The sequence below is a fragment of the Crinia signifera genome, chromosome 7, assembly GCF_055691185.1.
Source record: "Crinia signifera chromosome 7, ASM5569118v1, whole genome shotgun sequence".
In the NCBI taxonomy this organism is placed as follows: Eukaryota; Metazoa; Chordata; class Amphibia; order Anura; family Myobatrachidae; genus Crinia; species Crinia signifera.
The window spans coordinates 109,121,941-109,135,220 of record NC_139223.1 but is presented as its reverse complement, the minus strand read 5'-3'; the positions used below and the strand labels follow the sequence as shown (position 1 = coordinate 109,135,220).

The window sequence follows — 13,280 nt, the reverse complement described above, 5'->3', positions numbered from 1 at the left end:
ACCTGGTGGTATGTAAAAATGTACTTGTTGTGTGTGATGTATTTTATGTCCTGAAGAAGAACCAATAAATTTGGTTTGAAACGTTGGCAAGCACTGCTGGTTTCCTGTACTTCATTGCAAAACTGCAGGGATGTTTGTGTCCGGAGCATATAAAGACATGCTACCTACTATTTAATTACCATCACTACCTTTCTATGCATCCAACTACTGAACAATTGATCTACTTTTGCTGCTAATTTTTCAATTATTTATAGACCGCTGTGAGAGAGCCAACTAACCACTGTTGTTATATGAACTACACAGACGGTGTAATGGTTAGCATTACTGCCTCACAGCGCTGAGGTCATGGGTTCAATACCCACCGTGGCCCTAACTGTGCAGAGTTTGTATATTCTCCCCGTGTTTGTGTGGGTTTCCTCCGGATACAGTTAACTTAACCCTAGAATGTCTGTGTGTGTATGTATATGTGGTGTATGTATATGTGGTAGGGAATATACTGGGGAAGGGACTGATGTGAATGTTCAACTATACTCTGTAAAGGGCTGCAGAATATGTGTGCGCTATATAAGAAACTGTTAATAAATAATACATAAAATGTACTAATTGCAATACAGTAACAACTGGAACTATTAACAACTATAACAAGAGAAACTAACCGCTATTCTAAGAGACTTGGACATTGCCTGATAAAAGAAACAGCTGGCAGCTATCGGGATAATATGATGATACATGCTTTTATGTCATAGTTAAATTTTACGTTCACTGGCCAGTAATTTTATTGTTAAATGTAATTTTTTTTTTTTTTTTTTATAATACATAATTCAATTCAACACACAATGCCCCATATTGACCACATGGAAAAAGTTTTTTGGGTAATTTATTTAAAATAAAATAACTTAAGGAACCACATGTACATAACTAATCACAGCCTTTGCTCTGAAGCTCAAAATTAAGCTTAGATGCATCCTGTTTCCACTGATCATCCTTGAGATGTTCCAACAGCTTAATTGGAGTCCACCAATTGGTAAATTATAGTTGATTGAACATGATTTAGAAAGGCACACACCTGTCTGTATAAGGTCCCACACTTGACAGTGCATGTCACAGCACAAACCAAATGTGAAGTCAAAGGATTGTCTTGAGGCAAAATCTGGGTAAGGTTATAGAAAAATATCTGCTGCTTTTGAAGGTCCCAATGAGCACAGTGGCCTCCATCATCCTAAATCTGGGTTAGCCAACTCCAGTCCTCGAGAGCTACCAACAGTTAATGTTATCCAGATCTCCTCACACGTGAATTAACCCCTTCCCGACATATGACGTACATTTACGTCATATGTCGGTTGCGGGGGAATCAAGCCAGCTCACGGAGTGAGCTGGCTTGAAAGAGAGCAGGTAATGGCTGTATATTACAGCCAGGTACCTGCTCTCACGGCCACGAGCGGCGAGTTCGCCGATCATGGCCGTTTAACCCTTTAAGCACCGCGGGCAAAGCGCCCGCAGTGCTTAAATAGCTGATCGGAGGGGGGGGGGCGCCCCCCTCCGGCGCCGATCGGGGCCCCCCGCGGCGAGATCGGAGGGTGCCGATCGGTTGCCATGGTAGCCAGGGGTCTAATGTAGACCCCTGTGCTGGCCGTGTCAGCATTCCTATTACATCCTGCCTGAGGCAGGATGTAATAGAAAGTGCTGAAAATCACTATGTTCAGCCATAGAGCTCTATGGCTGAACCTAGTACAGGCGATCGCGCCCCCTAGTGGTCAAGTACACTAGGGGGCCTTGTAGTAAAAATAAAAAAAAAAAAAAAAAATATTAAAAGGTTAAATCACCCCCCTTTCCCCATTTCACAAATAAAAAATAAAAAAATAAACATATTTGGTATCGCCGCGTTCCTAAAAGTCCGATCTATTAAAATATAACATTAGTTATCCCGCACGGTTAAAGGCGTAAACGGAAAATAATTCCCAACGCCAAAACTACGTTTTTTGGTCGCATCGCCTACCCAAAAAAAAATAACTAAAAGAGATCAGAAAGTCGCCCATATCCCATAATGGTATTAATTAAGAAGTACACTTCAGCCCGCAAAAAATGAGCCCTCACCCAGGTCCGTAGGTGGAAAAATAAAAAAGTTATAAGCCTCAGAACATGGCGACGCGACGCAAATTAGAAAAACCGTAAAATTTTCTATTTTTTTTTTTTTAGTGGTAAAACATAACGAAAACTATATAAGTTTGGTATCACCGGAATCGTAACGACCCGTAGAATAAAGATAACCCATCATTTTAAACGAACTATGAACTCCAAAAAAACCGTAACCAGCGCAAAATTGTGGAATTGCGTTTTTTTTCTTTTTTACCCCACATTGAATTATTTCCTGATTCCCCAGAATATTATACGGTATAGTAAATGGTACCATTAAAAAGTACAACTTGTCCCGCAAAAAAAAAGCCCTCATGTGTCTATATAGCCGGAAAATTAAAAAAGTTACGCTTATTTGAACGCGAGGAGGAAAAAAAAAAAAAAAATTAACAAAAAAGGCCTCGTCGGGAAGGGGTTAATTAGCTCCACCTGTGGATCTTTGAAAATGTTTCAGCTAGTAATGAGTGCACCTTTGCAGAAGCTAGGTTGACTGGTAAATGTGAACTGTTGGTAGCTCTCGAGGACCGTAGTTGGCTACCACTGTCCTAAATCAAAGAAGTTCAGAACCACCAGCACTCTTTCTAGAGCCGGACGTTCTGGGGTAAGCAATCGGGGGAGAAGGGCCCTAGTCAGGGAGGTGAACAAGAACCCGCTGGAACTCTCTGCAGCAATCCACCAATCAGGCTTGTATGGTAGAGTGTCCAGACGGAAGCCACTCCTTTAGTAAAAAAGCATATGGCAGCCCGCCAGAAGTTTGAATAAATGCAGCTAAAGGACTCTCAGACCATGAGAAACAACATTTTCTGGTCTGATAAAACAAAGATTGAACTCTTTGGCGTGAATGCCAGGTGTCCTGTTTGTAGGATACCAGACACCACTCATCACCAGGTCAATACCATCCCTACAGTGAAGCATGGTGGTGGCAGCATCATGCTGTGGGGATGTTTTCAGGTGCAGGAACTGGAAAAGAGGGAAAGATGTATGCAGCAATGTACAGAGATATCCTGGATGAAAACCTGCTCCAGAGTGTTGCACGCCGCCGTCCGGGTGCCGGGGATCCCAGACGGTTGGCGGATGTCACACAGCGCCGGAGCTTGAGGGACGTTGCCGGGCAACGTCCCAAGCCTCTTTCTGACGCCGGGCGTCGGGGCGTCGCCCTGCAACGTCCCCGAACTTCCGTCCGGTGGCTTCCTGCGTCACTGGCAGGGATTTGAATAAAGAGCTGGCGTCTGCTGGGCACAGATGCCAGTTATAGCTTCCTATTAGCTAATCCCGGTCCCTGGCTTGTGCATCTGTGCCCAGTCCCCGGACATATCCTGTCCTAGTCCTGGCATCTATGTCTTGCCTTCGGTTGGTGTGCCATCATACAGTATCTGTTCCTGTGCCCGGTCCAGTCCCGCTGGTTATTCCCATCTCGGGTCACGTAAGTGCTCCTGTGGAGCCTAGTTACTTTCTATTCATTCTGTTGGAGAGCTGCCAGCTCTTTTAGTTATTGGGCCGTTCAGCCCATTTATTTACTTTGTTGGGGTTCAGGACTGCACCCCGCCGTGGGCCAAGCCCATTTCCTCTCTCTGGTAGTTACCAGTTACTTTACGTTGGTTTCCTTTTGCTTATCCTTTCTCTGCGTTAATAGGTAGGGTCTCCACGTTCAGTCCTGGTTTGTTGTGGGGTTTTGCCTCTTAGCTTTGTCCTCTATTTGTGTGGAGATTCCCTGTTCTCTTTCTCTTGTGCTTGCAACTGGGTCGCATTCCCGTCATTGGCCAGGTGCTGGCAGATAGGGGTATCTTTTAGTTAGGCCCGTTAGTAAGATCATCCTCTTGAGTTACCCCTGACGATCGCTCACCCTTTGTCCATCCGTAAGACCTGGCTGCATCGAGGTTGGAGCGGGCCTAACTCGCTCCTTCGAACGCGGCGGCCACAGGTGAAGCCTAGTTCCTGCAAGGGTTTGTCATCTGCCCGGGGTACTCAATAGAGTCAGAGTAGGGTTCGCTGTGGCCGTCCTAGCCAGCGGTCCCAACTACGGGCTCACGCCTGACCTCCAATTCCCTGCCTCCTGTAGTTCCACTCAGCGCCCAGGCGGCAACCATAACACAGAGAGCTCTAGACCTCAGACTGGGACAACTGTTCAACTTTTAGCAGGACAGTGACCCTAAGCACACAGCCAAAATATCAAAAGGATGGGCCCAACCACGGCCCAGACTCCAACCTGATTGGACATCTCTGGGGAAATGGCTGTGCACTGACTCTTCCTATCCAACCTTATGGAGCTTGAGAGGTCCTGCAAAGAGGAATGAGCGAATCTGCCCAAAGATAGATAGGTGTGCCAAGCTTGTGGCATCATGTTCAAAATTACTTGAGGCTTTAATTGCTGCCAAAGGTGCATAAACAAAGTTATTGAGCAAAGGTTGTGAATACTTTATGTACATGTGATTTCTTAGCTTTTTTATTTTTAATAAATTTGCAAAAAATCTCCCAAAAACTTTTCACGTTGACATTATGGGGTATTGTTTGTGGCATTTTTTAGGAAAAATTAAATTTATTCCATTTAGCAATAAAGCTGTAACATATCAAAGTGTGGTAAAAGTGAAGCGCTGTGAATAGTTTCCGGATACACTGTGTAGGACGTTTTGCTTTTTTATTGTTTATAGATTCATGTGTTTTGTATTTGTTGCAGCGACTCTGTATTCATCGTGCATTCTGGTCGGTGTGTTCCTGAATAGTGCGGTGCCAATTTTCTTTGAGATGTTTGTGGAAACCGTATATCCTGTCCCAGAAGGAATAGCTTGTGGATTTGCCACTTTTTTGAGTAATGTCTTCACTGGACTTTTGTTGGTGTTTTTAACTTTTTATCACACAGGTGAGTTTGTCTTCATTAATTTGATTTGTTCCAAATCTCCCTGATTCCAACATACCGGGTTTTTTTTTGTTTGGTTTCAAAATATTTTTATAGAAGCATTATTTGTAATTGACAATCCTTACATGACCGAATACAAATTTTTAATTAGATAATTGAATTATACATTCAGTTGTCTTGCATGAAATAATAATTGTATTTATTTAGTGCTCTTTCTCTAACAGGACTCAAGGCACTTTACAGACCTCAAAACAATGCAAATAATACAGAAGATTTAAGTAACACAAACCACACAGACATAAAAAATTAAAACCTTCAGCGCACAGTATGCATAATGCGGGATTGGTGTATGCATTTTGGTTAATAGCTTCCACGGGTTCTGTATACCACCCTCACAAGTTGCCAGGTGATGCAGCTGTCCTGGATTATGCATAGGATTATTCTGGGTGCAATAGGTTACCCCAGAAGAGATGAGACAAAGTGGGTGTTTGCGGTGTCCTAATGCTCAGAGTAGGATTCCAAAAATCCTGTCTATGTACACATTTCTCATCCCAATTACTAGCACCAGGCAGCCATGTTGGAGGCACTACGAAAGTTACATTGTGGGAGGTGAGCTGTCCTAAAGCCCAATGCATGTATAGGAAAACTGAGCGTTGTGTAGTAGTATGATATGCCCTGTAGAGAAAGAGCAGTGTGTAGTACATTCTGCCTGCGGAAGGCACCCACTCTGGAATGAAGTGTGTAGATTGCTGCTGGCAGGGTGTGCAATTGGTTATTTGCAGGTAACCAATGGAGGAGAAAAAACATTATTTTGATTAAAATAAAAATGTTCTGGTCTCATGGTAGCAGTATGGGTTGGTGTGAGAATGTGGGGGAGCACACTGTTGTCCCATGGAAATGTCCCTGCTGAACATGATGCTTGTTCTCTCCCCCCTGCTTACCGTGAGGGGTAGGCCTGGGAGCAATTCTGATATTCTCAGAATGAGGGGTAGTAGGCCTGGTCCTGGTGTTCTCATGGCAGAGGGGAGGAGAGGTCCCATAATTATACAGTGCTATAGTGTTTGTGAAACCTGTCTCATAGTTAAGATTCTGGTTCTAACTGCATTCTTGAAAGGATATCTTTCAAATGCATCATTACCAAATGCAGGCCAAGCCCTGACTGCAGGCCTTGACAATCCTGCTCTTCAATACTACACCGGTGTTTTTCATCAGGAAACCCCTGATGAAAAACACCTGGAAACCCCACAGTGAACAGGCAGCAAGTAGTCTATTATGCGACTTTTTAGGCGGACTATTTTCTGTCATGTGTAATCTATACCGGATGGTGTTATTCAAACAGTGGTCAACGTCACCTCATTTAAGGGGGGGGCGGGGGGAGGAGGAGGAGACACTGTCTTTGAGGAATTAGCTTTCCATAAGATATTTAGCTGGTCCTTAACCATACATTCCCCCACTGGGTGGTATGTTATGCACACCTACATTGATGGACTCTCAATTCCCCAGACATTGGCAAGTATACATGTATTATTTAGCCCGTCTCTGACAGGCAAGAATGTTTTTTGTTTTTTCTTATACCCCAGAAATTGGTATATACCTGCAGGATGCTGCATTAAACGTGTTCCTTTTTAACTCAAGTAATTATACCTGTAGACCACCTAGTAAGGGAAACATATGGTTAATAATAATAAATACCCTTTTATTATAAACTTATATCAAGTATGTTTTATTCACTTAACACACATTATTCAATCACACAGCTGAGTACATCCCCACCCAGATTTCTATATAGTAACCATTCCTAAAAGCTAGACCTCTGTGTTGGGGTTTGCATGCCTGACCACTCCTTTACGAAGCTAAAGTGAGCAGGTCAACTATCTATTATTATTATTATTATTATTATTATTATTATTATATTCATGTTTAGTAATGTTACGTGTTATCCTGCAGATACGGACACAACAACTTCCCAGTGCTCTACATGTATTGAATATGGCTTGTGACCATAGATATGCTTAATCTACCACTAAAGTCCTTATTCTTGTAGCCAGGTGTGTTTATTCCACTGCCCAGGGTCACTGACAATGGGGTATAGGGGTTTCTTCTTACTGTCCACCTCCCACTACATGTTACACATGTTACATGCTTTTATCACCAGGTTCATTTGCTTGCCCCTTGAACTAGATCTCTGTTGATCCAATCTCTTGGTGGTTTCAATTAGGTGCTGTGTCACAGAGCTCATCATCTGCTTGCCTACCAAAGCCCTGGTCCACAGTTAGAGGCCAGCGGGTTGCCACACACATCCAGAGGTTTAACATGTCTGTGTTGGAACCTGATTGTGGCAGTGACTAAACCTCTTACAAGGCACCACAACAAGACAAACATGCAGTTATGGATAGTAATCTGAAACTCCTATAGCCCACCTGGTCCCAAATCATTCTGTAATCTGTCTCTTTCCATGATGATAGTTAGCAGCATCATTTGCTTAGTGCTGCCCATAGTTTTCCAGCATCTGGTTTTGCCTATCATTATTCAGCAAATATCAGCTGTGGTAAGGTCACTGTGTAGATTAACATGCGCAGCAAACACTTAGGCAGTTAATTGCATGGTGACATTTTAGAGGTGTGACATTTTGTCTTTAATTTAAGGCAAGAGTTCAACTCTGTATTGATCTTGCAGGTCCTAGAACCACCTCATCCGTACTTCATTTGTACAAATACAAAGTAAAACTTTTGCTTGTTTATGCTGCACTTTTGAAATTGATATAGATTTAATTGAATATATATATGATCATTTTAATGTTGTAATAACGTAAATTATTATCATTATCATATACCAAATTTTGGTGTCAGCAGATATTAATTAACCAACCTTTAAGTAGCAGATGATAAGGTTTCTGCTAGTTCCTATCTATGTGCTTTGTCTGAAAAAAGAGGGAAATAGAAGTGCGCTCAGTGCTTTCACTGTAAGAAATACAAAATGTTAAAAGACCGTACTGTATTTATGCGGATTTCTTAATACATAGTTTATTCTTCAGATGAAGTTTTCACATGTAATACCAAGAATTGATCCATCAATTATTGATGGATCAGCCATATATTAATAGCATATATGCCTAGCATATTTAAACTGGTATTTTATGCACATAATTCTGAGACCTCTCCATCTTGCAATCCAAGCAATCACATTTAGATTGATGTACTCTTGTCTAGAAATGTAAACCCTAAAGAAATCTATATGACAGTGACTACTTGCATTTGAAATCCCTTGCTTGGTCTTTAAGAAGTGTCTGTAATGTGGTAATGAAAAACAAATATATTTTTTTTAAACTCTTTATTTTGTAAGAGAAACCATATAAAGTATGATCACATAAAGTACAATTTTTCCATAATAACATTTGAACAAAAATTAAAAAACCATGGGGTAGGGCGCAGATAGGAAATGGAAAGGGTGGAAGGGAGGGGGGAAAAGGGGAGACGAGAGAAAGAGGGGGAAAAAAGGTACAAATATATCATGGTTCCTTGCAAATATAATAAAAATATAAATTTAATATGGAATGCATTTATTCAATAAAATTGACTGCTAAAAAAGGTGAAGCCCAGTGGGGGGTGGCTTTAAACAGCAGAACTATCCAATCCAGCTCCACTTAAGAGCGGTCACAAGTAACAGAAGAAGAAACGGGAACCATATGTAGGAGCCAAGGACCCCAGACAATGTATGATTTATGGGGACATTTGTGGAGGTAATAGGTGATCTTTTCCATTGCAGCTATTGACCAGACATAGATAATTAGGGCCGATTGTGTGTGTGTGTGTGTGGGGGGGGGGGGGACACTTCCAATTCCTAGCAATAAGGGAAGAGCATCCCCCCATGGCAACAATTACACCAGCACACAGGTGAAGAGGAAAATATTTTGGAAAGGCTCACAGTGGTTTAATACCATCTGTAGTATGGTTTGTAAGATGTTTCTTTAAGTCGAGTAGAGATAGCGCTTTTAGCTCTTACCTCATCCCAACAAGAGTTGTCAGGTGGTGGCCCCAGGTCCAGCTCCCAATCCTTTTCATGGTGACTAAGAGGAACAACAATGACTTCAATTACCATTGAATAGAACTGAGAGGTCAGGCCCTTGCTTAGAGGACGTTTCGGACGGACAGCTTCGCAGAGCTATGCAAAGCAGTCTTCAAAGCTGCTCACCTGCTGCTATTACCAGCAGATGGACGGCTTGCCAGCGATAATGCGGGAGCGCTCTCCGCTCATCGCCGGGGCATACACACTGGTCGGCTTTGAGCTGAAAGCAGCATTTGAGTGACTTTCAGCTCAGTCGCCCAATGTGTATGGGCCTTTAGCCAAGTGAGTGTTGTTTACACAGCAACTCTGCCAAGTAGAAGTCATTATAATTTTCTGTCCTTTTTGAGTCTCCCATTAAAATGAAAACTGAGGTGTAAGATCCTCGTGTCTCCAGTCAGTGACCAAAGTATACCTATAAGGATCTAGGTACTTAACATTTCTTTAGGTTCTCTTAACAATAAAAAATTCTGCCCTTACATATGTGTCCACATACATACATGGCAAAATAAAACCAAGCTGTATGTGTACATATCTGCATGTACATCATTGCTGTGGCTTCTTCATACTGAAGGTCTCTTCTGAGTGACATACTGTGTATTTGAGGGGAGACCTTTTAAATAAAGCGGGGTACTGTATGTGCAAATCTGGAGTATGTACTGTAGAATGTCCTGACATTTGTGTAAGGACAGCTTGGATGAAATAGTTTTCATATCTGAGCAGTGTTTCTTTGTGTGAGGGAAGTAATCACACACACAAACACACACACAGTACCAGTGCCTATTTGAGATATCAGGGCATTTTATGTTGGGTCATTTTTTGCAAAACCTGTGCCTCGTGTTCTGACACTTTTTTTTTTTTTTTTTTTTTATTCTTTTTTTTTTTTTGTCTGCAATATAATTTAATGTTTTTCATGTGATGTGTGAAGTCTAAATTCCAAAACCCTTAAGCCCATATAAAGTAAGGGTTTGATGTTTTCTTGCTTTTTGTATTCACACAGCTTTGTCCTGGGCAAATTGGTGCCTCACAGGATCTTGTATCCTCGGCCTCCTGTTTATTACCTGCATCAGGGATTCCAGTGACAAACTGTCTCACCCAAAGTACACAATCTGAATGTCGAGGATTATTCAATGTTGTTTTTTCATTTCCAGAGTTATCGTGGCTGAACTGGTGCCTGGCGGGATCTAGTTTGCTCAGCTTGCTATTTATTGTGTGCTTCAGGGAATCCTATGATAGACTCTATCTTGACGTCTTTATTTCTGTGTAACAGCCACAAACGGACTGAACAATCCACACACACCGCACAATGGACTGGTTTTGCACAGTAAACTGAAGAAAAGATATCGACCCAAATCGAACAGTCTAATACTAAGAACTAATAATTTGTGTTGTGTCTATTTTTCACACTGCGATCCTGGAAACTATGAAACATTTATTGCTGGGGAAATCTGCACTTGTCTGTCCCAGGTAAATGATGTGTGTACTTTTTCTAATGTTTCAATGAAGCATGGATAAAGATGCCTTGCCTCTTATAACACACTTTGTCATTTTGAGTGTTCTATGATTCACTGGCACCTTACCTCTTTCTCCTTCTCATCCTATGGCCCTTATTAGCTTAGTGGTGGAGAAGGAATGAGTGCATTGTTTTTCTCAAGTAGATTAATTTATTATTTTATATTTGTTTTTTGTTTTTTAAATTGTAATTAACTGGGCATTTATGGCTATGGACGATCTGGGTAATATGTCTTTTGAGGCTATAACTACTGGTGTATGTTATACATTGACGTTGGGAAGGGATCTTTTACAAGATGTGTACTGTATGTATTTGGGGTTACAGTGCAGTGTATACTCATATGTATAACTAGACAACACATACTCTAATGGTAGTGTTCATTCTAGCACCTGCCTTCTTTGAATACCCATGCAGTTCCTCTTCCCTGCCTGGGGTGTCACTGTCTGCTGTGGTGTTTCTAGCACAGGTCTGGTTTGCATATCAGTGCTGATATACAGACCACACTGCTAGAAGCACTACAGCAGACAGCGACACCCCAGGCAGGGAAGAGGAACTGCATGGGTTTTCAAAGATGGCGGGTGCTAGAGTGAACACTATAATGGTCATACTGCACATGTGATTCACATGACTGGAAATAGTCAGAGCCACATCAACTCCAAAAAAGGGAATGGTGTTGGGAGGAGCCTATTTACTGCACATACTTTATATATTTTTTTATTTGCTGTTCTGAAATTGTTTTCAGATCCTGATTATGGAACAGATTGGTTGTTAAATGTAGTTATCTACTCCAATCTAGTCACCACCTTTTATTAAAACTGTTTCACTTAAATATATGTTTTTACATAACAGAAGCGCATAGATTTCCTCTCCACTGTGGTTTATTATGGTTGGATCTGCAGCTTCACTGGCCTGACCCTTTTTGTCTTTGCTGTAAAGTGTTGAGTCTTAGTGGTAGGACACCTTTTTTCTTTTGCCCCAAGAATCTATGGGTAACCAGGAAGCCCATCTAGAACAACATCACCCAGAAGTCCCTACTTTGTTTGGAAAAGGTTTCTTTGAATAACAAGGTACAACTCTTAACAATGATAAGAGATATTTAGTAAGGATTAGAAGTAAGCTTTAGTTTATTTAAAACTGAAACTAAATCAAATTTTCTTCTGCAATTTAAACCTTTTTTTTACATTTTTATATAAATGGTAATTTGTAAATTAATCTTTAACTTTCAAAGAAGAAAGTCTGTCTGTTAGCAAATGTTTACGTTTAGCAGAGAGCTTTTTTGAGCTGTGAAATGCGCAGTAATACACACTGCCGTGAGATACAGGCCCCAGAACCTACACTAGTAGTAAGTCGATTTTTAATGTGGTGGTATCTGTTTCTGGTCTCTCTTACTCAATGCTGCTATTACTGTACTCCAGGGCAGAACCCATTTCTATTTGTGTTCTGATGTATGTAAATAACGATGAAAACTGTTTCTGAATAGGTTTTGACATTTGTTTTTGACAAAATGCGCCATTAACCTGATCACTGCTAGAAAAGTCAAACTTTTTTTTAACTATTTTTCTTTTTAATGTGAAATAAACCTTTAAACACTTTACATCTATGTGCTGGATACTGTTTCATTATGTTCTCTATTTAAAAGTGCCACAATTCAAGATCACAGTGTACCAAGATCTGCCTTGTATTTCTAGTGCAAAATATTTTTATTAAGGTCGGCATAAAAATACAAAATGGACAAAAATACCCAGAAATAAAGTAACAATAACAGACTGGTCCTTCATATAAACATCTACAAACTCTCTGATTCCAGCATGCTGATTGAGCCATTCTCCTGACGAAGGGGTCTTGTATCACCCCGGAACATTGCATTGTCGTCTTTGTTTATTTGTATGGGGCCGCAGATTACATTGTGTGAGCCAAACTGCGTTATTGTGCATTTGAAATAATACAGGAGAAAAGCAACTTCAAAATATTAGTGAAACAATATAGACAAAAGGGGTGAGTACATAAAACAGGAGGAGAGGGCCCAGTATGTGAGATTATACAGTCTGAAAGGAGAGGGTAGGTAGTAATCTTGTGGATTTGCTTGTTTTGAGAGATTACTTAAGAATGAGTGTGAGAAGCAGAGAAACAAGTGAGGAGGATGTATCTTTTGCTGACACGGCAGACACTTTTTTTGTCTTGATATTGCATCAGCCCAGAGGGTATCTTTCATGCCATACTCCGGTTTTGATTTTTCATCCAGATCGAGCAGTCCTTTGGACATGACTGGTTCACCTTCCCAAAGCGGTCTCTCGATTTTTTTTTTTTTTTTTTTTTTTTTTTTTTTTTTTTATCCCTGAAATCTGTCACCCTTTTTTGTTCTCTATGGCTTTCATAAATGGGGTTGGCCAGCATCCAAAGAAAGGCTTATGTTACATGCTTATGTTGCTTCTGATCTTCAGGTCAGAACTATGGTGCGAGCTTTCCACAAGATCGGTTAGTACTGTTTTAACAAATTATTATCGGTGGATAAGAAAATTTTATAAAAACAATATTAATAGAATTAAACTAAAAAATAATAATAGGTAGAAAGGTGACACTGGGAGGTGATCTGATGAATCTTTGGTTGGGGATCCTGTCGCTCTATGTGCTACAGAGCAAGTTTGACCCCTCAAGGAAACATTTTAGGCATTATTAGTATTACAATTAAATGAGAATGCAGATAGCTGTAAGTGATTA

General features: G+C 40.9%; 1 protein-coding gene across 3 annotated transcripts in view; it reads left to right on the top strand.

The window, feature by feature from the left end:
- SLC49A4 (solute carrier family 49 member 4) overlaps nt 1-11,047 on the top strand; it is a 55,844-nt gene extending 44,797 nt beyond the window's left edge. The window contains exons 8-9 of one of the 3 annotated variants that reach the window (XM_083153607.1): nt 4,808-4,990; nt 10,320-11,047. In XM_083153607.1, coding sequence (XP_083009733.1) covers nt 4,808-4,990; nt 10,320-10,564 — 428 coding nt within the window. In that variant the 3' untranslated portion in view covers nt 10,565-11,047. The other 2 variants (XM_083153608.1, XM_083153610.1) reach the window with 2 other exon arrangements.
- The last annotated feature ends 2,233 nt before the right edge of the window (nt 11,048-13,280 follow it).